The sequence below is a fragment of the Bos taurus genome, chromosome 5 (genome assembly GCF_002263795.3).
Source record: "Bos taurus isolate L1 Dominette 01449 registration number 42190680 breed Hereford chromosome 5, ARS-UCD2.0, whole genome shotgun sequence".
In the NCBI taxonomy this organism is placed as follows: domain Eukaryota; kingdom Metazoa; phylum Chordata; class Mammalia; order Artiodactyla; family Bovidae; genus Bos; species Bos taurus.
The window spans coordinates 25,848,732-25,874,288 of record NC_037332.1 but is presented as its reverse complement, the minus strand read 5'-3'; the positions used below and the strand labels follow the sequence as shown (position 1 = coordinate 25,874,288).

The 25,557-nt window shown below is 52.2% G+C and overlaps 1 protein-coding gene across 4 annotated transcripts; it reads right to left on the bottom strand.

Annotated features, from left to right (window-relative positions):
- Positions 1–11,361: 11,361 nt before the first annotated feature.
- Positions 11,362–25,299, bottom strand: SMUG1 (single-strand-selective monofunctional uracil-DNA glycosylase 1). Of its 4 annotated transcripts, XM_015470950.3 has the most exons (4): positions 25,181–25,299; positions 24,421–24,485; positions 14,681–14,982; positions 11,362–13,682 (listed from the first exon to the last, which is right to left on the bottom strand). In XM_015470950.3, the coding sequence occupies exons 3-4, from the start codon at positions 14,969–14,971 to the stop codon at positions 13,155–13,157; spliced, it is 819 nt and encodes a 272-aa protein (XP_015326436.1). In that variant the 5' UTR covers positions 14,972–14,982; positions 24,421–24,485; positions 25,181–25,299; the 3' UTR covers positions 11,362–13,154. The 4 variants fall into 4 exon arrangements, with proteins under 4 accessions (XP_015326436.1, XP_005206226.1, XP_005206225.1 ...); XM_005206169.5 differs by lacking the exons at positions 24,421–24,485; positions 25,181–25,299 and adding an exon at positions 18,530–18,562; XM_005206168.4 differs by lacking the exons at positions 24,421–24,485; positions 25,181–25,299 and adding an exon at positions 16,439–18,548.
- Between the last annotated feature and the right edge of the window lie 258 nt (positions 25,300–25,557).

The following is a 25,557-nucleotide window of genomic DNA, read 5'->3' as shown; positions in this document are numbered from 1 at the left end:
CCTGCCCCAGGCCTCCCTGGGACAAGGCCCCTGTGTACCTGTCAATCCATTCACCTTGCACACGATGCTGTTGACGCCTGCTCCTGGCTACTTCTGCTCGTTAGCACATCAGCACAGGGATCATCAGGAACCGAAATAAATCAGATGAAAATAACATCCCACACTCTCCCACAGAAACAAAATCTGCCCTCCCTGTTGGCACAGTCTCTTGCCTGCAGGAAGGGTGAGCGCAAATGAGAGTGGCAGAGGACAGGGCAGGCAGGCAGGGAGGAAGGAAGCGGATCCCTGTTGGGGAGAACCCCGGATCTGTTGGGGGGCACCCTCCCACAATCACAAAAGTGCTGTGCCTTCCCCAGCAGCCAGCAAAAAACAGGCCTGAAAAAAAAAATAGGGCCTACACCTGTATGTGACTATGGATGAGATATGTACGTGTGAAACCTAAAACCTGGTTCTCAGGAAGGCTGACACATAGACTGACCAGCACTAGAGGTACTGGGAATATGACCAGTTTAACACCTTAAAAAGCTTTCAGGGAGTGTGAGCAGCTAGTGGGGCTTCAGACTGAAGCCCAATCCTAGGCAGGTAAGTGTGTCCAAGCATTCACCAGCTCAGATCAAGCCATGCTCCACCCACTCAGCTGCCATGAAAAACTGGCCTCCTTTCCCCCTCCCTCTCTCTTTCTTGAAGCAGTTTGTCCTCATCAGGGACTCCTGGGTTAAAGAACCTGGAGTTAGGACAGAAGATCATAAAACTTCCCACATAACAAAATCTGCTCTTTCCCACAGTGGGAGAAAAAAAATCAACAACACCCCCAACTCTTCCCAAACCCAGGCATCACTCACCTCTAGAGCCTGACCAAGCCTCCAGTGAGTACAGAGATGGACAAGAAAACTCACAGAGATGGGTCCCTCCCCGGTAGGCCAGGTAAACCATAGGTGGCAAAGCCCTCCCTCCAAGCACCCCTTCCAATACTTGGACATCCCTTCCATGGCTCCCTAAGGCATACAGAATAAATCTGCCTTCATGCCAAAGCACTGATTCCTCAGAATGACATCTAGAGCCCTCCTTAATACAGACCCATACTGAGCTCCTCTAATTTCTCCTTCCTCCATCACCCTCCTCTCCCCAGCTGCTGATCCCCATATGTGTCAAGGAGCATGTTCTGAACCATCCTGCTTCCAGCTGATTGCCTGGAATGCCCTCTCTACCACTTCCCGGGGCTCCCATATGCTCATCAAAGCTCTCCCCATCCTCCTCCAAAGCCAAATGCAAACCCACCTTTCATTCATGCTTATTGTCTCCCTTTTCACAAGACCAACTTCCGGGCTATCCTTCACTCGTTCACGTTGAGAGGCAGTTTGGGGAATGTTCATGGAATTGGGTGAAGACTCCAAACCTGTTCTGGGACTCCCAGTGGTCTCAGAACTAAGTGGGCAATCTGTGACGCAGAGGTGGCAGGTGTCTCCAGAGCACCTTTACCCCATCGGGACTGGACCCTGGGGAAACGAGGCTGCTGCTGAGGGAGACGCTACAGGTGCTTCTAGGCTTCCTGCAACTGTTGGGAATGGTACTTCTGAGGGGCTCTAGGGGCTGTTAGACCAATGGTGGTGGTGGGCTTCCTTTCTTCCTCTGACTCCTCTCTCTGTCATTCTCTCAGTTTCTCTCAATCATCATAATTCTCTTTTTTCATTAGGCAGGGGCTTCCTTCTGCCTGAGAGACACCTCCCCTTAGAGCTTTGCTTCTCAAAATGTGACCCAAGGTGGGACTTCCCTGGTGGTCCAGTGGTTAAGAATTCACCTTCCATTGCAAGGGGTGCGAGTTCAATCCCTGGTCAGGGAGCTAACATCCCACATACCTTGCAGCCAAAAAAACAAAAGCAATATTGTAATAAATTCAATAAAAACTTTAAAAAATGGTCTAGATTAAAAAAAAAATCTTAAAAAAAAAAAATGTGATCCGAGAACCTGCAGCATCAGCATCCCTGAAAACGTGCTAGAAATGCAAACTCTCAGGCCCCAGACTGGCCCCGGCCAATCCAGTCCTCCAGTTTAACAAGATCCCCAGGTGGTTTGTATCCACATTAAAGTTTGAAAGAACCAGAAAAGCTAGGCTCAGGGCCCAACAGGGAGGCTGAATGCCTCAGATATTCATTCATTCATTTATCCTTTCAATAAATATTTAATAAGCACCTACTGGGTGCAAAGTGCCGTGCTAGGCCCTGGGGGAGGACACGGTGACTGACTCAGCTCTGGGTGCACAGGCTGCAGAGGGTGAGGCCAGCTCCTGGCATGGGGGAGGGGGAGGGAGGGACGGAGGTGGGAGGGGCAGGCAGCGGACTGGGTCAGGAACAAGGCGGGTGCATTCGACTGGAGACTCCCAAGACCCTGACACTGGTAAGGGATCTCTCCTACCTCTCAATATGGAGGATCAGTCAGCGAGATGGAAAGGAAGCAGCAATGAGAACAAGGGAGAAAGCTGAGCTGGTAGAAACGGAAGATGGAAATGAGGAAAAGTGAGTCCACAACAGACTCTCAGAACTACCCTCGCTGCTCATCCCAGAGACACACTCGGCCTCACTTCCCAAGCTCCCCATTGAGTGCCCCCTCCAGGACGCGCCCCACCCCACCTCCAGGCAGATGGCCTCCCACAACAGGAGTACCCAGTGCCCGCAGGAATGGAGGACAGCTTCAGCTCTCCGGCACCCCCCAACTCTGGGGGCTGAGAGGAGAGGAGATAGGTCACACCTGGAGGAAAGTGGCCCTGGCCGGGGGAAATTGCCAACCCACTCCAGTATTCTTGCCTGGAGAATCCCAGGGACAGGGGAGCCTGGTGGGCTGCCGTCTGTGGGGTCGCACAGGGTCGGATACAACTGAAGCGACTTAGCAGCAGCAGGGATAGCAAGAAGCACACAGATGCGGGGCGGGGGCGGGGGGGGGAGGTGTAGCTTCAGATGAAAGGGACCAGAGTGTGGAGAATGAACTGTAGGGAGGCCAGCTGGGGAGCTGCTGTGCTCAGCAGTGCAGGCAAGACTAGTCTCAGCTAGGACTGTACAAGTGGAGATGGCGAGTCGTGGTCAGATTTGGAATATATCTGGATGATAAGGCTGATAGAACTTGCATACGGATTGGGGATGAGAGGTGAGGGAAAGAGAGTTAATGAAGATGACTGACTCCTGGGTCTGGGACCTAAGCTACCTGCTAGATTAGCATAATCCAAGGTGATCTGGGGAAGGTTCTGGAAGAAAGGTTTGGAGCAAGCTTTGGAGGGAAGGAAAGACCTAGGACCTCAACTGGGGAGAAGAGAGTCCATGTTGGGAAGTCATAAGGAATGAGAGTGAAGAGATGGGAAGGAAGGGGGAAACCATTCAGGGGTCCTTAGTTCAAGTTTCCTGAGGGCAAGAATAGAATCATCTGTGTCCCCTAGGGTCCTTCATTGCTATTCTGCACATGGTAGGTTTAATCAGGTACTCCATAAACATTTGTTGCTTATTGAGAAGTGACCCAAAAGGCAGGGTAGGGTGGTATAAAGAGCACTCAACTGTGTCTTGGCAACCCTGTCCACATACTGCCAGAGGGACCTTGGGCAAGTCACTGTCTCTCAGGGCCTCGGATCTTCAGGTCCTTTCTTGCCCCAATCCTCTTTCCTTGACTCTAAGATTAGGATGTTAAACTTCGGGAGGCACTGTAGGTTCTCGAGCAGAGGTAGTAAGAAATGGGCAGTCTGGAGGGAATGAAGCCGAGGCCCAGAGAGCGGGTCAGCATCATCTAGATGCGGGTCAGTGAGGGTCTGCCCACTCCCAGGGTGGCTGGGAGTGAAGAAGGATCCAGCCAGGAGCCCCCCACATCTCATGCCCAAATTTTCTTTGCTGCGATGTCTCAGCATTTGGGGGGAGTTTCTACAACTGCACAGCTTCTCAATATTGGAATGCTTAGACTCAGTCATTGGATGTCCTTTATTCTCTTTCTGTTCTCACTCCTTGAAAGTGAAAGCGAAGTCGCTCAGTCGTGTCCAACTCCTTGTAACCCCGTGGACTGCAGCCCACCAGGCTCCTCCGTCCATGGGATTCTCCAGGCAAGAATAGTGGAGTGGGTTGCCATTTCCTTCTCCAGGGGATCTTCCCGACCCAGGGATTGAACCCAGGTCTCCCACATTGCAGGCAGACGCTTTAACCTCTGACCCACCAGGGAAGGGGATCTTAATGTCATTGAGGACCCAAATTTTATATCTCCAGCCTGGACTTCACATCAAACCCAGATCTGTATGTCACTCAGCCCATCATACACTCCTACCTGGTTGCTTAATAGGCATTCCAAACTTACCACGCTAAAGGACTTCCCTGGTGGTCCAGTGGTTAAGAATCTGCCTTCTAATGTAGAGGATATGGGTTCGATCCGGGGTGAGGAAACTAAGATCCTGCACCCAGTAGGGTAACTAAGCCCTGGAGCTGGTGCAATGAAAGATCCGACGTGCTGCAACAAAGATCCTATGTGCCATAACTAAGACCCGAAGCAGCCAGATAAATATTTTTTTAAAACTCTAACATGTCAAAGACTGATGCCTCCCCAAAACCAGCTTCCTCCTGCAGTACTCCCCAAGTCAACTCTTGGCAACTCCAGTGGTTCTGGTCACTCAGGTCAAACCCCTTGGTCTCATCCTGACTCCACTCCTTCCCTCACACCCTCCACCAGGTCCATCCGCAGATTCCTGGGCTCTCTGCAAAGTATATTCAGAATCTGACCATTTGTCATCACCACTGCACCTTCCTAGTCCAGGCCGCCGTTGTCTCTTACCTGGTACTGCAATGGGCTCCTGCCTGGTCCCCGCACGTCTCCCCTTGTTTTCTCAATTGAGTCTCAACACAACAGTAAGCATTTTCTATAACAATACAAGGCGGATCATGTCACTTGCCTGCTCAAAACCCTCCAGTGACTCTCCATCTTACTCAGCACTAAAGCCAAAGCCTCACGGTGACTTATTTATCCCCATGTGATCAGGTCCCCATTACCTTGCAGACCCACCATTCACCCTCTCCCTGACGCGCTCTCTCCAGCTGTATCAGCCTCATTGCTGTTCCTCCAACAGCAGACACGCTCACATCAGGGCCTTTGCCCTTGCTGTTCTCTTTGTCGGAATGCTCTTCCCCCAGAAATCTGCATGGCCCCATAGCATCTGGTAAACGGCAGGCTCCATATGCTGAGGGGCCTGAGCAGGGATGAGACAGGGAATGAGGAGGAAGAGGAGGTGCTAATGGAGTCTGGTCCCACATAAGAAACAAAATGGCTCGTCTTGCTTTCTCTGTCCTCCTCCTCATGAGGGACTTGCTCCATCCTAGTTCCTTAGGAAGGGCCCCACTCTCCCTCCCACCCTCCGAGAGCCTCAAGCGCACATCCCTCCAGGACTCCGTGGGCCTCCTGAACAGGAAACACCTCACTTGTGTGACACTGAATAAGAGGGCCCTCTCTGCTCGGCTCCAGGGGACCGGTGGGGAAGAACTGGTCTCCTCCAGTCATTCGTGCAGGAACCTCATCTTCACCACTGTCCAGCGGGGCCTGAGCGGGTGAAGTCCATCACCCTTCCCCGCTTCTCAGTCTGGCCTTTCTTTTCCTCCTCAGCCCTGCCTTGCTGCTCCCAAGCATCAGGCCCCCCCTGGCCCACACTGGAGGCAGGCTGAGGAGTGAAGGCTGGTGTTCCTCAGCCTGCCTCCAGTGTGGGAGGCCTCGGAGTGGTCGGGGGACGGCTTTGGGTGTGGGAGGCCACCAGAGAGGCAAGGAAACAAGCGATACAGAAGCGGTGCTGAGATGGTGATCCAGAGGGAACCAAGAGAGCATCGGCCTGAAAACGGGGGTCACACTCCGGGGCAAAAAAGAGGAGAGAAGCGAGAGCTGACAGATGGCAGGAGCTGGAGACAGGGAGTGCGAGAGACACACCAGAGGAAGGAGACTGAAAGACCAAGCCCGCCCGGGAGCAGGGGACGGCGGCCGAGACTACCCAAAGAGATGTAGAGAGGCACGGACAGACCAGAAGGCCGCAAAGAAAGCGAGGGACAAAAAAGAGCAGAGGCGGGAGTGGCGGGAAGCGGCGGGCGCGGGGCGGGCGCAGCGGAGCGGGCGCGGGCGCCGGGAGCCGGCTCGTAAAAGCCGCGCCGAGCGGGGAAATTGCCGCCAGAATCGCTGAGCTCCACAAAACGCCGCCCGCGCGGCCCGCCGCCGCGCCCGCTCCAATCTCCAGCCTCATCGCCGCGCGGGCTGGTTATGCATTTAAATGTTATTTAATTGGATTGCGGAGGAGCTGGGGGCCAGAGCGGCCCCCGCCCCCTCCCCGCACGCGCCGCGCGCCTGGGCGGCTGCCTCCTCCACAAATCTGTTTTCCGAGTCACAGATTGCAGCGCACCCCCTCCCTACCCGCTCCACCACCCCGACGACTCCCCTCCGCGTCTGGGCTCCTTCTTCTGTTCCCTCCTCCCAAACGGAGCCAGAGGACACTCGGAAAGACACAAGTCCTCTGAAGATGCGTGAAAACGCAGGGGCTACACAGAAATACTCCAGACGTACAGGGACCTACCGGCAGCAAAAATGGGTCACAGTGAATGACACGAGTGTCCATCTGGGAGATTTTTCAAAATGCAGAGACAAAAAAGATCCCCATGGATCACAAAAGTACACAAATCCATGTAATAAACCTGAGACCCACACTCTATAGGGAACACATCACCCTACCCCTTGGAATGGTTGTCACAAAGTGACACCACCATACAAGCGGCAAGATCATGCTAACTCAGTGTGAACTCTCATAGACCTTCCTAAAGCCTGAATATTCATTGGAAGGACTGATGCTGAAGCTGAAGCTCCAATACTTTGACCACCTGATGCAAAGAGCTGACTCACTGGAAAAAACTCTGATGCTGGGAAAGACTGAGGGCAGGACGAGAAGACAGCGACAGAGGATGAGATGGTTGGATGGCATCACCGACTCAGTGGACATGAGTTTGAGCAAACTCTGGGAGATAATGAAGGACAAGGAAGCCTGGTGTGCTGCAGTCCATGGGGTCACAAAGAGCCCAACATGACTTAGCTACTGAACACGACAAAGCCAGGTAAGGAGTAAAACACACATTCACTCTCAGAGCAGCCATCACACCCCAATAGCTAGCTCATTGGTGATGCCTTTCTGGTGCTGGAAGGCAAAACTTTCCTTCAAAGACATCCTGTTCCTCTCCCAGTTCACAGCAGAAAGCATCATCAGATGAGGTTCTGAGAGGCAACTGCATCAGTCAAGTTTCTTAAAACTGAACAAACAAAACTGAATCAAAATCACAACAGGTGAATACTGGAAAGGCCTTCCTCAGAAGACAGAAAGTTCAAGATCTCAAGCGGTGAGACTGGGCTTCTCCCCGATCAACTGCAATGAGACGCATTCTGCAGCCAGGACTAGGAGTCAGCACCATCAAGGTAGATGGAAGGACAGAATGACCCGCTGAGGCATGTCCCCCACACACTCCCCGGAAATTGCTGGCCTGAAATGATCTGGGTCAAGTCGCTTCAATTAATGAAAATGGAAATGACAAGCTGGCTTGGCGAAGGCCACCACGGAGGACTATTCTGGGCTCTCAGCCACTCCCTCTGCCAACCGGGCCTAGAGACTGACATCAGACTGAGATCCTCAAGAAGGAATTAGGGGCGGAAGAACAGGCAAGAAGATGTACAGGAAAATCCCATTGCAGTTGTTTTGTTTTTGACAGAATGAGGACCAAGATAAGGAGAGAGAAAAAGGGGGAGAGAAAGTTTCCCCAAATACATTAAATACATTATAATTCAACCTTGACCGGTAAGCTTGGGCTGGGGCCAGGCGTGGCATTAAGACCTCTGAAGAAGAAAGCAATTTAGCCTCCCCCAAAGCAATTTATTTCTGTATCAACTGATGGTCATACCTGGGAAGTTTATCCATGTGTCTAACGTCAATGTCTCATGCTCCAATTGAAATTATTTCCTTCTTTGGGGCATTAGGAAAAAATAGAAAACTGCTGGCCTACATCCTCCCAAAGAGGAATATTCGGAGAATTAAGACCTAGTCTGGGCTGGGCCTTAGTCTCTATTCCTCCCCTCCATTCCACTCATTTTTGCCTAGTGTATGCCCAGGCTGTTTCTGACCTTTTTTGTTTTAGCACCTGGACACCCCCTAAAACACCTACTGCTGTTTTCCATCCTAGAGATTCATGGAACAAGAGATGAAAAAGGAAGCCCCCTTTCCCATCTCCCATAGGGCCAAGCCCAACCCCTGGTTCCAGCCAATCCTGGCCCGGAGTTCATCCTTGCAGGTGGGGCTGGGAATTCTTGGGGCAATCTGACACCATGGTCCCCTTTTTCGAACACCCACTCCATGGAGGTGGCCAAACCCGGCAGGTGATGGGAGAACTCCCCAATCACCACCCTATCCCACTGGCATACAACCTCTTGCGCACATGGAGAGCTGATCCCTTCCTCAGTCCATGTGCCCAGGGTGCTGTGTTTAGAACTTGCTCACAACACCTTTTCCGCTTGATTTATACTATAATATATGCTTGTGTCTCCTAGCGTCCGACAGTGAGCAACGTGAGGGCAAAGAACCATCTAATTCACCTCTGTCACCCCCTGCGGTACCTGGTGTAGGGAAAAGCACACAGGGGACATCAATAAATGTTTGTCAAATTGGGAAAGTGAAGGACCACACAGCAGTCAGACACGACTCAGTCTTCCTTTAAGCCATCCTGTTTCAGTAAGGGGAAAAGAAAAAGAGGAAAAGTCTCTTTCCTCCCAACACATTCCATCCTGCAGAGTCTCAGAAGCACCCCTACCCAAAGCCCAGTTTGGTTTCTATCCAGTTGAATATGTGTACTTGTGTGCATGTGTGTGCACATGCATACATGTTGGGGTGGGACTTAGAAGACCCAATCACTCCTCTGAACCAGAACTGGATCACCATCACTGGGCAAAAAACAACAAACTCTGAATACTTATGTTAAGTGGATGGACACTCTGGGGTAGATCTCCAAACCCAGATTTGAGCACGGCTTGTACATTCATCCTGGACACCTACTGTGCACCAAGTGTAGGGTTATGTATGACAAAAGGAATATGAGACCCTCTCCTTGCCTCCAGGACCCCGAGTGCAATCCTGCCTTCACCTTGGCTGCATGTCCACAGCACAAAGAGAAAACCAGATACGAGGCTGTACTTCAGACCTCCTTAACCAACATCTCTTAAAGTGAAGCGGGGACACTTTCCTTTTTTAACACCTCTACATGTGAACCAATTCCACAGTTCTATCCAATAGAACTTTCCACGATGATGGAAAGTTCTGTGTCTGCATCATCCAGTCAGTAGCCTCTAGCCATGTGTGGCTCTTGAGCACCTGCAATATGACAAGTGACTGAACAGTTGAATTTTTCACTTGGCTTCATTTTAATTAAATAACCATGCATGGCTAGTGGCCAGCGTATCAGACTGCAAAACTCTTGATGATCTCACGTCACTTCAATTTGGCTTTAAAATACTTTTCACAACATTGGTTTTTATCTTTGGCTGCACCATGCAGTTGGTAGGATCTTAGTTCCCTGACCAGGAATCACACCCAGGCCCCAGCAGTGAAAACGCCAAGTGCTAACCCCTGGACTACCAGGGAACTCCCTTACAATATTGTTTTGTAGCAGCTGACATCACCATTCCCTTTGGCCCAGGAGAAAATAATGAGATTCCCCTCCCTAAGGACACTCTCATTTGTACTGAAGAACCTGCTCTAGGATGGATGGGGAGTAGGGGCCAGTCTGGTGGGTTAAGGCCCATTGGCCAGCTAAACCACCACACCAGCCTCCATCCCCAGACTGGAGGAAAGGCAACGAGCACCCATTTGTTAGTGGTTGACATGAGCTGGGGAAGAAAAAGGAGTGACATTTCTGTTATGGACTGAATTGTGACTCCCCCAATTCCTATGTTGAAGCCCTAATCCCCAAGTGACTTGGAGAGATACCTGGAGATAGAGCCTCAAAGAGGCAATTAAGTGAGGTCATAAGGGTGGGTGGGATCCAATGTGACAGGTGTCCCTTCTAAGAAGAGAGATTACGAGGGAAGTGTGACAGAGAAAAGATCACAGGAGGACACAGCGGGGAGGCATGCCCAGGAGAGAGGCCTCAGGAGCAACCAAATCTGCTGACATCTGCATCTTGGATTTCCAGGCTCCAACACCGTAAGAAAATAAAGTCCCCCAGTCTGTGGTATTTTGTTATGGCAGCCCTAGCAGACTAACATGGTGCCCTTGGAGAAAGGGAGGCCCAGGACTTTTTCAGGCCCGGGGACCTATTCAGCCCCTCCCTAAAGAGATGCACCCCTAGAACTGAGGGCACCACCACCACTAGAAGCCAGATGCAGCAGTGACTCTGCCACACCTAAGTCTTCAAGTCGCCTTGGTCACTGCCACTCAAGGGCCTTTACACACTGCCCAACCCTACCCCTGCCCCCTCATGATTCTCACCCCAATGCTAGGCTTTCACACTTAGCAACCCTATCGCCCCAGACATCTTCCTGCAAAGGAATTCCCCCCCTTCCCATTCCTGATCCCACTCACCTACACTGCCTCCTGTACTGGCCAGCCCCTCCCTCCGCCATCTGGCGGCTGTTTTCCATGCATGTGTTCTCTTACCTCACTTCCTTCACTGGACTGCAAATTCTCGAAGATTAGTCTAGCATTCAAGACCTTTCACAAGCGGGCCCCAACTTACTCTACTTGTTCTCCCAGCTGAGCCAAGTCAATATGAATCTATTTGCCAGCCCATGAACCTAAGAGTGCTCTTCTCTAAGCTCTCCGAAACTGTCTCAGTCTCTAAAGCCACCTGAAATGCCACCTCCTCCAGACAGCTCTCCCTGACTACCTTAGCTAAATATATAAGGCAACAATGGCTTCCATCTCCATGCAGTTACTTCAGTGCCTGACCCAGTGCTCTGCAACATGGGGCAATAACTACCTAGCACCATTGCACTGACAACAGAAAGAGGAAAGGAGCCTGAGGCACATGGGGGTGCAAAATTGTAATTAGTTTTTAAAATATTAATATGGCTGTGCTGGGTCTTAGTTGCAGCATGTGGGATCTAGTCCCCTGGCCAGGGATTGAAACTGAGACCTCTTGTAATTCTGATGCCAACCACCTGCAGTTAGTCAGGTTTAAGGGTAAAGTGCCCAACAAGACTGCCCTCGCCGCAGATGTCAACTTCAGGTTCAGGGGTCATCAGGTCACCCGCACTGCTGACTGGCTATGAATTCAGGGGTTCCTACACTCCCCTCAGGCTCAATAATTTGCTAAAATGACACAGAACTCAGGAAGGCACTCCACATATTGTTACAGTTTTTATTATGAAGGATACAAATCAGAATGAGCCAAATGAAGACACATAATGCAAGATCTGGGAGGGTCCCAAAGTGACTTCACATCCCTTCTCCCTTGGAATCAGGACATACCACCCTCCTGACATATCCACGTGTTCACCAGTCAGGAAGTTCACCAAAGTCTCCCTGTCCAGAGTCTTTATAGGGTTTCATTATGAAGGCAGAACTGATTGAAATCATTAACCTCGTGATTGAGTTCAATCTCCAGCCCCGCCTCCCCTCCCTGGTGGTCAGGCTGGTATCACCTGTCTTGAAGTCCCCACCCTCAGATCACATGGTTGGTCTTCGGGGCATGGTCAGCCCTCCTGAGTCAAATTTCAGCAAAAGCTCATGTGTAGTCTGAGGGTCCCATCACAAATGACAAAACTCCTGGCGCTTGGGAAATGCTGAGGACCTAGAGGCTCCCTCTCAACAACCAAGAGTGGAGGCCACTCAATTTATTTATTATATAATGGGGAGGACACATATTAAAAATCTTGAGATCTGGAGATGGTCTATACCAGGAGCTAGAGTCCAGTCATGTGTTCCTTATTAAGGTGGTCTCTGCTCCTGACTGTATGCACTTTCCCAGCCCTTACTACAGGGGCAGACATGCGGCAGAGCTAAGAAATGAGTTAGCTGGAGACACCAGGCTCCCATCCACCTATCAAAGTGCCCCAAATAGCAAACTAACCACTCGACGGGCCTCTAACAGAGATCCTGCAGCTCTGGCAAGGTAATTAGAGACTTCATACCATTACCCAGCCACCCAAGAGAACCTTTTGCAAACAGGAAGAGGTAAGAGGGAAAATATAAACTACCACCTTCCAGCCCTGACGTGCAGGAGGGAAAAAAGGGCCAACACAAAAGGGTTTAGGAGCTTTTAATGCTTAGCCTGAAAAATCACAGGCTGGGTTTTCCATAAAGTCACTGGTCCATCTCTGGGGCAAGACCATGCCCGTCACTCAGGATACAGGTGGAGGCCCAGACCACCACCCCTCCCCTCACCCTGGTCTTCAGGGCAGAGGGGCTCGCTGTGTAGTGTAGTGCGTCCCCAGCCAGGAGGCAGAGAAGCCAGAAAAGGTGTAGTGAGCACCTGCGTGCCAGGCACTATGCAAGGCACTTTAAAGTGTTACCTCAGTTAATCCCCACACCAGCCCAGTGAGGCAGGGACCCCATTTTATAGATGAGGAAGGATCCTGAGGCTTGGAGAAGTCAATCCACTTGTCCAAAATCACAAAGTTCACAAGTCTCAGGGCTGGGATGGAAATCCAGGTCTTCTGGCCTTTCCCACGCTGCCACACAGAACTCCCCCTGACCCACCCTCAGCCTCTCATCAGAGATTCACTTTTAGCAACCACGACCCACGCTTTGTCCCAGTGCCTGTGGGGAGACAGGTGAGCTGCAGGAAGCCGTTCTAGGAGGACAGGTGGGGATCCTGGTGGGACCTTTTCTCTCAAACAGCAAATAGGACCTCAGAAGTCACTGTTGGGGTCTCTGCAGAAGAGAGGCTCCAGGGAAGCAGTGAGGTAGAGTGGCTCAACAGATGTTGGTTCTCTGTGGAGTTGGGTACCACAGACGGAAGGAAGGTGAAGTGAGCAGGAATCAGGTGGGCAAGCAGGAGCAATGTCAAAATGGCAGGTCCCCCAAACTGCGGAGCCCAGGGGGACCTTGTGGCTCCAGTCCAAGAGGTGTGTGGTCATCTGCCGGCCCAGAAGGACCCAGAGGCCTTGAACATGTCCTGTGCCAGCCACAGGGGTGCTCAACTGGTCAACAGCGGCAGCAGGCCCAGCTCGTTCAGTCTCTCCTTGGCCACCGCCTCCCAGCCCTTGTTGGCCTGTGGGCTGCGAGGGGAGGGGTGCAGGAGCCCCTCCACCTGGACCTCGGGCATCAAACTTGCCAGAGCCCGCCGCGCCCGCTGCTCAGCCACGCGGCCCACGCCCACCACCAGCCGCACCCCCAGCAGCTGCACCTGCCGGCACAGGGCCGCGTCACACACCCCCAGGAGCTGCTCGCGCTGCTTGGCCGGCAGCTCAGCAGGGGTGATGTTGCGCCCGCTGGGAGCCAGAAGGAGCAGCGGACACAGGTTGTGGACGAAACAGTGACGGAAGAAGACCTCGGGCTGTCCACAGAGGTTCCGGAAAAAGCCCCAGAACCGGGCTCCGCTCACCTCGGACTGAGGGCACTCCAGTCCCAGCACTGGTCGCTTGGGGTGCTCCTGGGGAGGGGTCCGCACAGGCCCCCCAAGGCCCAACCAGTCCCGGACTACACTCACTTCACCAAAGGGCACCTGTGAGGAGAGATACACGAGGGCTTCGAACTGGAGACCTGACGCCTGGGGTCTGGACCGAGCAACCCCTTTCCACCTTCCAGAAGGATCTGTCTCCCATTGCCCCCACCCCAAGGCCGGAAACTAGGATTCCTGGCCCTTGTCTGAGCCTGTCTGTGTTTCTCCAGTTTTTCATGTGGTCTATGGTCCAGAAGAATCTATTTGTTTGCCTCTACCCCAACTAGCCTTTGGGACCAGCCACAATAAACATGAGGGGATATCTGGCCCGACACAGGGAGTGATGGGTAACAGGGGGACAGACAGATGGCCTGGGACAGAAAGGCGGCCAGGGTGAGAGGAGACACAAGGACAGGGCTGACCGCTGCTGCCTGGGTGCCCTCTCAGCCCCAAGCCTCGGGCTGTCATTTCCATTGATCATCATTGATCACCTTTCAGCCCCCAGTTGGGGTCAATAAAAGCGATTGAGCCTCCTGCCCTGAAGCCTCTTCCCCTCCCCCATCTGCCGAGCACCCCCACAGAGGGGCAGTCACTCATCCGGAGGTCTGAGAGGGAAGCAGGCAGGCCCTGCGGCCTGCTCTCTTCCAACCTCTCCTTGGCTAAGAAACAGAACCCGGGCTGCCAGAATGCCCTGCCTCTCTTCCCTGACCACCCCGTCAACCAGTCTCCCCTGAGGAGCCCTGGTCCCTCTCCTGACCCCAATAACACTCTAGGGAGAGGGGAGATCCGGCAACGCAAGGTAAGGATGGGGCTGGCGGAAGGAAGGGCTCTCAGAGGCAATTAGTGGACCGCTCACAAGGGAAACGGAACTACCATTAATGTGCTTGGTTAACTACAGGCAGCGAGGCCGGGAGAGTGTCTGAGACCACAGGAGCCAGGGTATGAGGATGGGGTTGGGGGGCGCACCCACACGTGTCCACCGTCATGCACATACTCCTCCACAGCACATGCAGCCAAGCGTCCGCCCTGGACCCTCCCACTCCACCCCACAAGCTCTTTACCCCCGTCTGGGCCATGCCAAAGGGTCCTGGGTTCATGCCCAAGAAGAGCACTTGCTTGGGGCCCTGGCAGTAGCGGGTCACGTAGCTGCGATGTGGCTCCCACGCGTATTCCACAGGGTTGTAGACGATGCCCACGAGCTCCGAAAACTGCAGTTGCCTCAGCTCATCATTAAGCCGAAGCTCTTCCTGCAGGAAGCCCTCGGCCAGGCTTCGAGGGGAGGGCTGGGGCTCCATCAGGGCACCTGCAGGCTGGAGGTGGGGCCCCGATGGGAAAGGCTGGGGCACAGCCATGCCACTGTCACCTGGAAAACAGATGGACAGAGGCCCCAACAGCCCCAGCTGTCGAGTGGGAGGGGTCCAGGCTGAGCAGGGCCCTTACTACCATTTCCTGGGCTCAGAAGAGACTGTGTCAGTTAGCCCTCAAGCTCTAGGCAGGTCTTCACTCAGCCCAGTTCCTGGTAATGAAGGGCCTTTCCTCTCCTGGATTCAAGTACTCTTCCTCTTCATAAATCACCCAGTGAGCACAGCCTGTAACCACCAGTCATCCCCCACTCCAAACCCCATTTCCACCAGGCATAGGTTTAGGGTCACTAGCTCCTAGGCCATGCCAAGGTTTTCAGTGAATATTTAGATGGCAAACTTTCAGCACTTTTACTGTCATCCTTAATAAAACAAGCCCATCCAGGATGGGCTGTGTTCTGGAAACCAACGTGCTGAAGGATGGGCTGCAGGTGCACAGCCACAGCACAGAGACTAATTACAGAGCTGATTTCAATAGATGCCAGGTGGTGAGCAACGCTCTGTGCCAGGTACCCCTCAATGATGCATATAACAACCGCACGAGGTGGGCATTACTGCTCCCATGTTACAGGTGAGAAAACTGAGGCTTAGCAAGATGAAGCAACTCGCTGAGGGTCACTCACTCAGCAAGTATGCAGCTGGAATCTGAACCAAACCATCTCACACAAGCCTTTGCTTTCCACCACCCACACCCATCTTGCTTGAGATGGTTTGATCAGCCACCTTGCTAATAATTCTAGAGCCCCCCCAACCCCAACCCAGCTTTTTGCTCACGTTGAAGAATCTTCAGTGGTGAGTGAGACAATTAGCAGACTCAGACTAGACTCCTACAAGCTATGTAACTACGGCCAGAGCTTCAGGTCTCCTCATCCAAATACTAAGAAAAATAATATCCACTTAAAAATACTGGAGACCCATGTGGTTCAGTGGTAAAGAATCTGCCTGCAATGCAGGAGACATGGTTTCAACCCCTGGGTCGGGAATATCCCTTGGAAGAGGAAATGGCAACCCACTCCAGTATTCTTGCCTGGAGAATCCCATGGATAGAGGAGCCTGGCGGGCTACGGTCCATGGGGTCACAAGAGTTGGACACGACTGGGCGACTAAACAGCAAAACTTAAAAATATTACTGTAACAAATGGAATAAGATGTGTAAATGGTGGTCGGGGGAGCAAAGTGGGAAACGGAAGAGGACAAGAAAGAGGGAATGGGGAAGAAGCAGAGGGAGCACCCCAGCTAGCTTTGTAACCCACAAAGGCCACTCCTTCCAATCTTCCTTCTCATCACTCCCAGGTGAACGCAGAGGCCCAAACCGATTGATCATTCCATTCACGCTTTCAAAATGCCCTTCCTATCCAAAGTCCCAAAACCTAACACATGCTATTTTCACAAATTCATAGACTCCTTGACTGAAGCAGGACTGACTCCCCCATCCCCACACACACATTTGAGTCATACCTGCCCTTCCAGATGAAGCTCAAATTCTCCCTCTGGGAAAGCTGTCCCTCTTCAGGACACCGCAGCATTTGCTGTAGCTTCCCAGCCCTACCCAACCCAAGTAGGTCTGGAGTGGGGCTTGGGAATCTGTATTTAAACAAACTTCCTCAAGAGATTCCGATGACTGGTGATGGCTGAGAACCACTGCATGTCACCATGGTTAGTGGCATCTTCATGAATTCACACCTTGCCTCCTAGACTAGACTTGAGGCAGATCAGAGAGGAAGCCCTGTTTCATTTTCCTCCATATCTCCAAGGTCCCAGCTTTTATCTGACAGTTAACTGTGTCCATCTCATCTTTTTTCAATGCTGTTTAAAACTACCTTCTGGGAGTTCCGTGGTGGCCTAGTGGTTAGGATTCCTGCTGTGGAACGGGTTCAATCCCTGATTAGGGAACTGAGATCTTGCAAGCCACGCGGCGCAGCCAATATAAATAAGTGAAAACAAAACTACGTTCTACCAAAGAGCCTTTCCTGACAGACTCCTCTCCACTTCTACACCCTGAGTTGACTCAAGGCCCAGCTGCCCGTTTTGCACTCTGCTTGCTTCTGAGAGCTTGCCAGGCTCTGGGCACGTTTCCATCACATCTGGGCCTCCCACAGGGCAGGGATCATGGTTCTCCTCCCTCTCAACCCCATATGCAGGTCAAGAGTAACCTCTTCCCCCAGATGGGATCACAAGGTTGACACAACAGCTTGATCCATCAACCTGTTCTCTGACCCTAGCCCTGGGAAAGTGGGAAAGAGAGAGAAAAAAAAATCCTAACTATGCTCCAATATAATATAAAAATTTAAGAAGTCAGGGCTAAACTTAGGAAATCCTTCCCTAGACTGCTCTCAGAACTCTTTAACTGATCTGTCCGGGTGGCTACCCGGGCCAGCTAGACTCAAACAAAGGCTGAGAAGGGCGCTGTGGAGAACTCATTGTCTCCGGGGCCCTCCTTTGCATCTCCCCATACAGTGCCAACATTAGCAGACTGCCTGCTCCAAGTCTGGCATCTCTCTCAGGTCTTAAGGTTGAGCCTACCTTTAATCTTTAGGGACCCATCCTGAAGACAGCAAGGCCAGGGATACACCGAAGAGTGACAAGGCCTTATTTTCAATGTTCTAGAATTTCAAAGCCTGATCAGAAGGCAAGAGCTACAGGCTTATGTGTCAACTGACTCTAATTCTAGTCCCCGTTTCATCTCTAAGTTCTCTTAAGCAAGTCATTTAACTGTCTTCTCTATGAGATAAAAATCAAAATTCCCATCCAACCTACCACCAGCTGTTAACTCATTCCCCCACCCCCCTCCAATATTTATGAGTCTCTTACATGATAGGCATTGTGGTAGTCTTTTGGTGGGGAAGAAATCCAAAATGAATAAACGAATCATAAACGACTGTGACATGGCAGATAAACAACTGTAATACACTGTGACATACTGTGATTCCAGTTTTAATGCCCTGAACAAAACACCATGGAAGCCCAAAGGAGAAACCAGGAAGTTCTATGTAAAGTCACCCACGGACAGAGATCAAGAAATGTCTGTTTCTGAAATCACTGATAAATTACAGTGTCACATTAAGCACAAGTGGAGGGTGATCAACCGATAAGTCTGGCCACCTAGGCTCTCTGGCACTAAACTCAGTAAGGGCAGAAGGAATCCAAGACACTGTCCACTCCCGTGTCCTCTGGGGGCACTTTAGGAATCCACATGGACAATCAGCAAATCCTTAAAACCAATAATGATAACAATAATACTAATAGAGCATGGGCTCAGAAGTTCCCAACACTTCATCTCTCCTCCTAGTTCGAGGGGGCTGACAAGTAAGGATCCACAAGAAACTTCCACGTCCGCCCGCGGGCTCCGCCCGACGGGAAAGCCTCGTCTCAGCAGGTCTCCGGGGCGGTTCCATAGGCTCGGCTCTCTCTGCGCCGGGCGAGCCCCTGACGGAGAGAGGGGGCCCGAAACACAGACATTTCCACTCCCCACCTGTCACCTCCGGCTAGCCCGGGGAGCCCCTAGCCCGCCCCCCAGCGCCCCAGGTTCCCAGACTCCTACTTCCTCACCTGGTCCAGCGCCCCATCCGGTTTCCGGTTCCTTCCCCCCCCCCCGCCCCCGCCGGGCGCGGAGGGCTGTGGGAGTTGTAGTCCACTTTGTTTAGGGAAAGAGATTGGCATAGCTGCGGCCACTTCCGCCGGAAATACTCAAATTCCCGGAAAGTGTGCTAAGTTCGCAATAAGTAACTCTGGGGGTTGTAGTTTATTCTTTACACCAGGGCTAAATCCAGACGACTTGAGAAGTGAGAAGCTAAGCTCTGAAAGGACCGTGAAGATCCTGGGCTCTAGCTGTAAAGGGCATCACCTCTCCAAAATTTCATACACTTTTCCCAAAGGGATTGTGAATCTAGGAGCTTCAACTATCTGCAGTCTCTTAACTCACCTGAGGGTATTAACAATGGCTACGGACTATTTCTAGCCCTCCTGCTGCTCCAGATATAAGAGAGCTCTCCTATGCAGCCCTCCAAGGACTGTATGTAGAACACCCACGAAAGCACTTCTGGCATCTCTAGCTAAACTCCTTAGTAATACCTTTGAGACTCTTCCATTCCTCATTACTGTCCCATCCCCTGTCTCCACAGCTTTACCATTTCACTTCTCTCCCTCCTCGGCCCTGCTGTCTACCCAGCCCTATTACCTTCCATCCTTCGCAGTCCTACCTCTGGAATACTCTGTCCAGGACACCTTTCTTGACAAATTCTAAGGCTGCATCTAACAGTTCACTCACTCCCACCTTCCCAACCCAATACTAATGTCCAAAGCTGCCCCACTCCTAGCTTTGTTCTTGTCCTGTGGCTGGATCTGTGTCTGTGTCCTGACTATAATATTGTCATTAGACGGGAAACCCCATGAGGTTAGTTATCTGGTAGATTCTTCCCATCCCCACCCCCCTGAACACCCCAGCACAGCTATGCTGGAGACCAGAGGAAAGCAGTCTCCCTGCAGGTGGAGACCAATAAATCCCAGAAGAGGAAGAGGTGAGAGAGCAAGGATGCGACCCCCTTCTCTAGCCTCCTCTGCTCTCCTATCAACAGACAAAAACTAAAGGGTGCAGCAGGAGCTTCAGGGAACTGTGAGTTGTGACCCTCTGAACCACAGATGAGAAACCACCCCTACCCTTGTAAGACTTTGGAAACTGAATTAATCATCCCTTTCAACAAAGTCCATTATTTCCTGAGGTTTCATTTGTGCCAGATTCTCTCCCTCTCTGTCTTTGACTCTCTCTGCCTATGTATATGTATCTCTATCCCTAGTCTCTTGTATAGTCTCTCTCTCCGGGTACATCTGTCTCCCTGTCTCCGCTTTTTTCTCTGGAATGAGTGAAATAAGAGTATCCTGACCTTCTGACTGGCTCTTCACTCAGGTGTCTCTATCTCAGTAGATCTATGCGTTTCTGTGTTTCTAAACAAAAATTAGGCAGGGAGGGGAACCATGCTGGTGGTATTATCTTATTGCTTAAGAATTCTAGGAGGGAATTCCCTGATGGTCCAGTGGTTATGACTCAGTGCTTTCACTGTTGTGGTCCCAGATTCAGCCCCTGGTCAGGGAACTAAGATCCCACAAACTGCACGGCTTTGCCAAAATTTTTTTAAAACGTCTAGGAACGTCACCATCCCTTTGACAACCTTCCTGCCGCCCCACCCATCACCCCTTGCTGCCAAGCACCACCAGGTTGCCATTAGAGCAGCCTCTCCACACTCCAGGTCAGCTGTCAGGACAGTGATGAGTGAAGTGACTGACAGGCAAGCAGAGATCCCCAGGGCCCCGACCCATGATTCCATCTTCCTGGACGGGCTACATAACTGTTTCTGTCCCTGTAAGCCCATTCACCCCTGGGAACCCAAAGATAGGGAGTCCCGACATGGGGATATGGGGAGAAACTAAGTCCTGGGCAACCTGCAGTCCCTGTAGCTGATCCTAGAGGCACCTGAAGGCCTTCTCTGTCTCTGGTCCACGCTACTCCTCCCCACCTGGTGAGTCCCTCTCAGGAAAGATGGATGTGAGGAGCTCTCCCAAAGTGGGGGTGATGAGAAACAGAGATCCACAGACTTTTAAGAGATGGAGCCTGAGAGATGAAACTTGGGCTGGGGTGGGGCCTCCCACCCTGCCTTGTCCATGTCAGTCTCCTGGCCCTCTGGGAAGTCTCCAAGGGGCTGGCTGGCATCCATGGATGGAGCTTGTGGGGAAGGAGCAGAAGCAGACCCAAGCTGTGGCTTGGGCAGAGCCTAGAGAGTTGACTCACTCTCTAGGGGCCAGCCGGGTTTGGGACAGGGTCCTCAGCTGCCCACCAGCCTGCTTCTGGAGCTGGAGCCCAGGTGGTAAGGGGTTAACCTGCTGGCTTGTTTTCCTTTGGTTTTCTTGGGCTGGCTGGGTTGTATTGGGCCACGAGCGCCATCTATCGGCCTCTGGAGGTCCTAGCTCTGACACCCAGCTCACTTGGGCTTCTATGCTGATCTTTCAGCCCTTTCCCTGCTATCTCCAGGCTCCTAGGGGAGGAGCAGGGAGCTGTCTAGTTGCAGGGCTCCAGTGCAAAAAATAGCTATGGGGATTGGAGAAGGTGAGGGCCATGTTTCCCCCTCCCCAAGCACCAGGTATCACCCTGTTAGCTCCTGCCACCTGTGTCCTTGGCAACCCCAAAAGCTTCAGGCGTTTGACTTTTAGTGTCCCTCTGCCTCAATGCACTGGAGGCTGTCTCAGTTGCCCAATAAACATTTAAAGGCATTGGTGTGGAGAGGTGATGTAGCAGAGGACTTTAGAGTGTGGGCTCTGGACTCAGACCGCCTGAATTTGAATCTCAGCTCTGCCACTTACTAGTGGTGACTTGGGGCAAGTGGCTTTATTTCTTTCTGCCTCAGTTAGCACAACTGTAAAATGGGATGATCATTGTAATCCATGTCTTCTTTTGTGATAATTAAATGACTTAATTACGTAAGGTGCTTAGTACAGTGGGTAGCACAGGATTGGAGATCCATAAAGATCCATAGTTGTTGTTGCTTTATTATGGCCATATGCCAGGATCTCAGGCAGATGCTAGTCTGAGGACCCCAGATCCAGGCCACAGAGCCACATCAGACACACAGACATGAGGACAAGACTAGGCAACTCATCCCTGGATATTTCCACAAAGAAATGAGCTAGATTTGGGGGCTGGAAGTTCAGGATTGCAAGGAAAGTGGTTTCAGGTCACCAAAGTCAACAGGAGATGGGATGAGGGGAAACCGGAGGAAGGAAAGGCATTAAAGAAGAGGCATGAACAAGCCCTTTAAAGGACCTTGATTTAGAGAGGTGGCAAGGAGTCGCTGGGCTTCCCTGGTGGTTCAAATGGTAAAGAATCTGCCCACAAGTGGGAGACTCAGGTTCAATCCCTGGGTAAGGAAGATCCCTTGGATAAGAAAATGGCTACCCACTCCAGTATTCTTGCCTGGAGAATCCCATGGACTCTTTGAGTCTGGCAGGCTACAATCCATGGGGTCTGGGTCACAAAGAGTCAGGCAAGACTGAGTGACTAACACTTTCACTGACACTTTCGAGGAGTCTCTGATGCATGGGGTGAGCAAGGACCACTGCTCCGCAACGACCTGTCCTCCTTGGTACAGGCTGCAAAGTCTCAGGGTTTGATCAGGCTCCCCACGCCTCCAAAGACACATCATATCACAGCCACATCCGAGAGCTTGCAAGGACTTCACGCTTTCTCCCCCAGGCTGGTGGGGTGGGGGAGGGGACTCACAAATGGAGAAAGCCATCCGCAGGTCCCACGGGTTCTGCTCCCACCTCATTCCTGGACCTGAAGAACCAGGGGGAGCTTTGGCGGTGAATCCGTCCATTTGTTTCTTAACAGGTTTAGTCATCTCCCTGTCTCTGTGTCTTCTGTATCTCTGCCTTTGTCTACCTTACTGGAAAATGGGTACATAGAATTCTTTTCCAAGGGGCAAGAAAGAGGGGCAGAATGATACCCTCTAAGTTAAGACAGAAACACAGAGCCAGTGGGGTCCCTAGTCCAGGCTCACCACTCCATCACCCCCTCCTCAGCCCCAAGGCAGCACAGACCAGCTTTATAGATTGATGGCCCTTTGCTGGAGGCAGGTGACAGCTTCCAAAGTCTCTCCAACTCAGGTGCTCTCCCTCTCCTGGGGCCTGGACGCCTGGGTCCTCAGGAGCAGGGACTGGCTGGATGGGTTGATTTGCATGGCTTACTTGGGAAGCAATTATCGGAGGAGCTGTCAGCTCAGCGCAGTGCTCTCCTCACTAATCGGATTTCACCAGAGCCTGGGGCTGGCAGGGGTGGGGGTGGGGGTGGCTGAGTAATTTGGCTTGATGCAGTGGTGGGAGATGTCGGGGCCAGGAGGCTGGACAATCTGTCTGAGTGGTGTGAGAGTTGTCCAGAGCAATTCTGAGGCAACCACACGATATCAGACAGACAGACAGCCAAGGCAACTCGTCCCATCGCAGCGCCTTGCAACAAGAGATGGAAGTTGCACTTCGGGCAAAGTGGGAGGTATATCTCCCACAGATTGAGCCAAATTGAGCAACTGAGAAGAGAGGTCAAGAAGAGTCTGGAAGAGGGACCAAGTGGCCAAATGAGAAGACGACCCAAGAACCCCAGCTTCCAATCTACCCCCGACCCAGGCCCTGTCCTGCCTTGCCCTCCCAGTATACCAGCCACAGGGCAGGGACTTGACCGAGTCTTCCAGCCCAGCTCCTCTCCCTACAGTGCTTCCAGATCACTTTCCTCCCTTTGCCTCTGGCTCTGACACTTGCTCTCTCTGGTCCCACAGCCTTCTATCTGCCCCCTCCTTCCTAACCACCCTGCCGCCCCGCTCCATCTCTCCCCAAGTTTTGCAGGGGACTGTTGAGCCCTCTCCCTGCCTCTGTCCTCCGTCCCACACCTTCCAGAGCGGTGATGAGGGTGATAGCAAGAAGCCGCCTTTACTGAGTGCCCCTTCTAGACAAGACAGCACCCTAAGAACTTGATGTGGATTCTCCCATCTAATCCTCACGCTACAACCATGAGGGACATGCTCTCATGTCCCCGTGTGCTGATGAGGACACTGCTGCTGACCCAGCTTCCTGAAGGAGGGACCACACCTGGTCTTGGCATCCCAAGCTACCAGGATAGCCCTGGTGTGTGGCTCACATACAGTCAACATCTGTTTACTGAAGTCATGATTGAATGAATGATTCACCCTCTCCTCTACTTCTGGCTGACCTCCAGCCGGGTTCCATCCCCGTCCCAGCTCGCTCCTGTCCTGACCCCCCTCCCCTCCCCATCACAGCTGGAGCTCCCTCACACCTCTCCATACACTCTGTGCTCCCACGCATCAGACAGCCTGACCCCCTCACCTGCTCCTGCCTTCGCACAATGGCCCATCTTGCCCCGCCTTGCCTGGAACATTCTTCCCTCCCCATTTCTGCCACTGAAAACATTCTACCTGCTCCCCAAGGCTCACATCAAACGCCACCTCCTTCTGCAAGCATTCCCTGATCCTCCCTTAGCCTATACCTCTCTGGTGACCCTTGTCACCAACTGTTCAGTTTCACTTATTGCTAAAAATGTCTCATGAACCCTGCTACAGATCGACACTTAAGTTTTCTCTCCTGAGCACAGGCCCACTGCCTTGTACCTAGTACCATGCTAAGTCACTCAGTCGTGTCCGACTCTTCGTGATCCCATGGACTGTAGCCCGCCAGGCTCCTCTGTCCATAGGGAATCTCCAGGCAAGAATACTGGAGTGGGTTGCCAGTTCCTTTTCCGCCTTGTACCTAGTAGGTGCTCAATAAATATCTGTTGAAAATATGAATGTCTGTTCTCTGTTTTTATCTCATTTGGAGATGCTTTTATGGTGGTTTGAAAGGATCACTAAATCTTCAAGGAATCGCAGAGTTGAGGGTTTGGCACTTACCAGCAGTGTGACCTTAGGAAGATCACCACCTCTCTGGACCTTGGGCTGGGCATTTCATTCTTCACCTAGAAGGCAGGACATGTGAGGCATCCTCGTCTTATTTGCATATCTGTCTATGAGCTGTGGGGATCTGTCTGTCTCTCTCCATCTTTCTGCCTCACCACTGAGCCTCTGCCTCTCAGGCCCCCATCAGTTCAGGCCCATAGCCCAGGAGTCCTACCACATCTCCCTCCCTGTCTCTCAGGCATGTCGATTTTCCTGATGCTACCATTCCCTAGAGGGAGGGGAGATGGTCTCACCCTCTCCCAGGGAACCCAGTGGACCAGGCTCACCTTGGCTCCCTCTCCCCCTTAAGAAGTGAGACCTTGTGTTTTCCCTCTGAACATATTAATAATAAAGAAACAAGGCACTGGGCATGGAACTGGATGCAAATTGGCCCCAATTCTCAGCCCAAGGAAGAGAATGTCTGAGCTATGGACTCAGAGAAATCCTGTGCTCGTTTGCATGTCATTTGCATTATATTTACATGTGATCAATTTCATGTTCAAATGCACAATCCTCCCGCCCCAGTTTTTCTCCCTCAGGGTCCCCTCAGGCACTGCCCCCATCATCTCCCGCAGCCCCTGTCCTTCTTCCCCTGACCCCTGCCACAACCCACCTCATCCTTTTCCTCCTTCCTGCCAGGGTCCCCAGCCCGGTCCCTTCCTTACCCGCTAGGACCCACTTGTCCCACGTCCAAAATAGACTCCTGGGGTCTTACCCCTCAGTTCAGGAGGGACATCCCTGCCTGCCCCCTCCCGCCCTGAGCCGGGCGGGCACAGCAGACAGCAAGCGCGGCTCTCAGCAAATCCCAGCCCCATTCAGCCTGGTGATTAATGGCGCTGCCCTCCCCATGAACCTGCCTTTAATACTGAGGAAGTTATGAAACCGCTATACATCAGCAGCTCCGGCCCCACTGCCCCCGCCCGCCGCCTCCTCTCCTCCACCCCCCACCCTCCAGCTCCCTCTTCAAAATCTCATTTGGGTTCCTGCCGCCTGGGCCCACCCCTCCTCTGGCCTTTGCTGGGAGGAGGGGGTGTCTGCCCCTGCCGCCATCCTGGTGAGGACCCACATCTCATTTTCCCTTCCTCTCTCCCC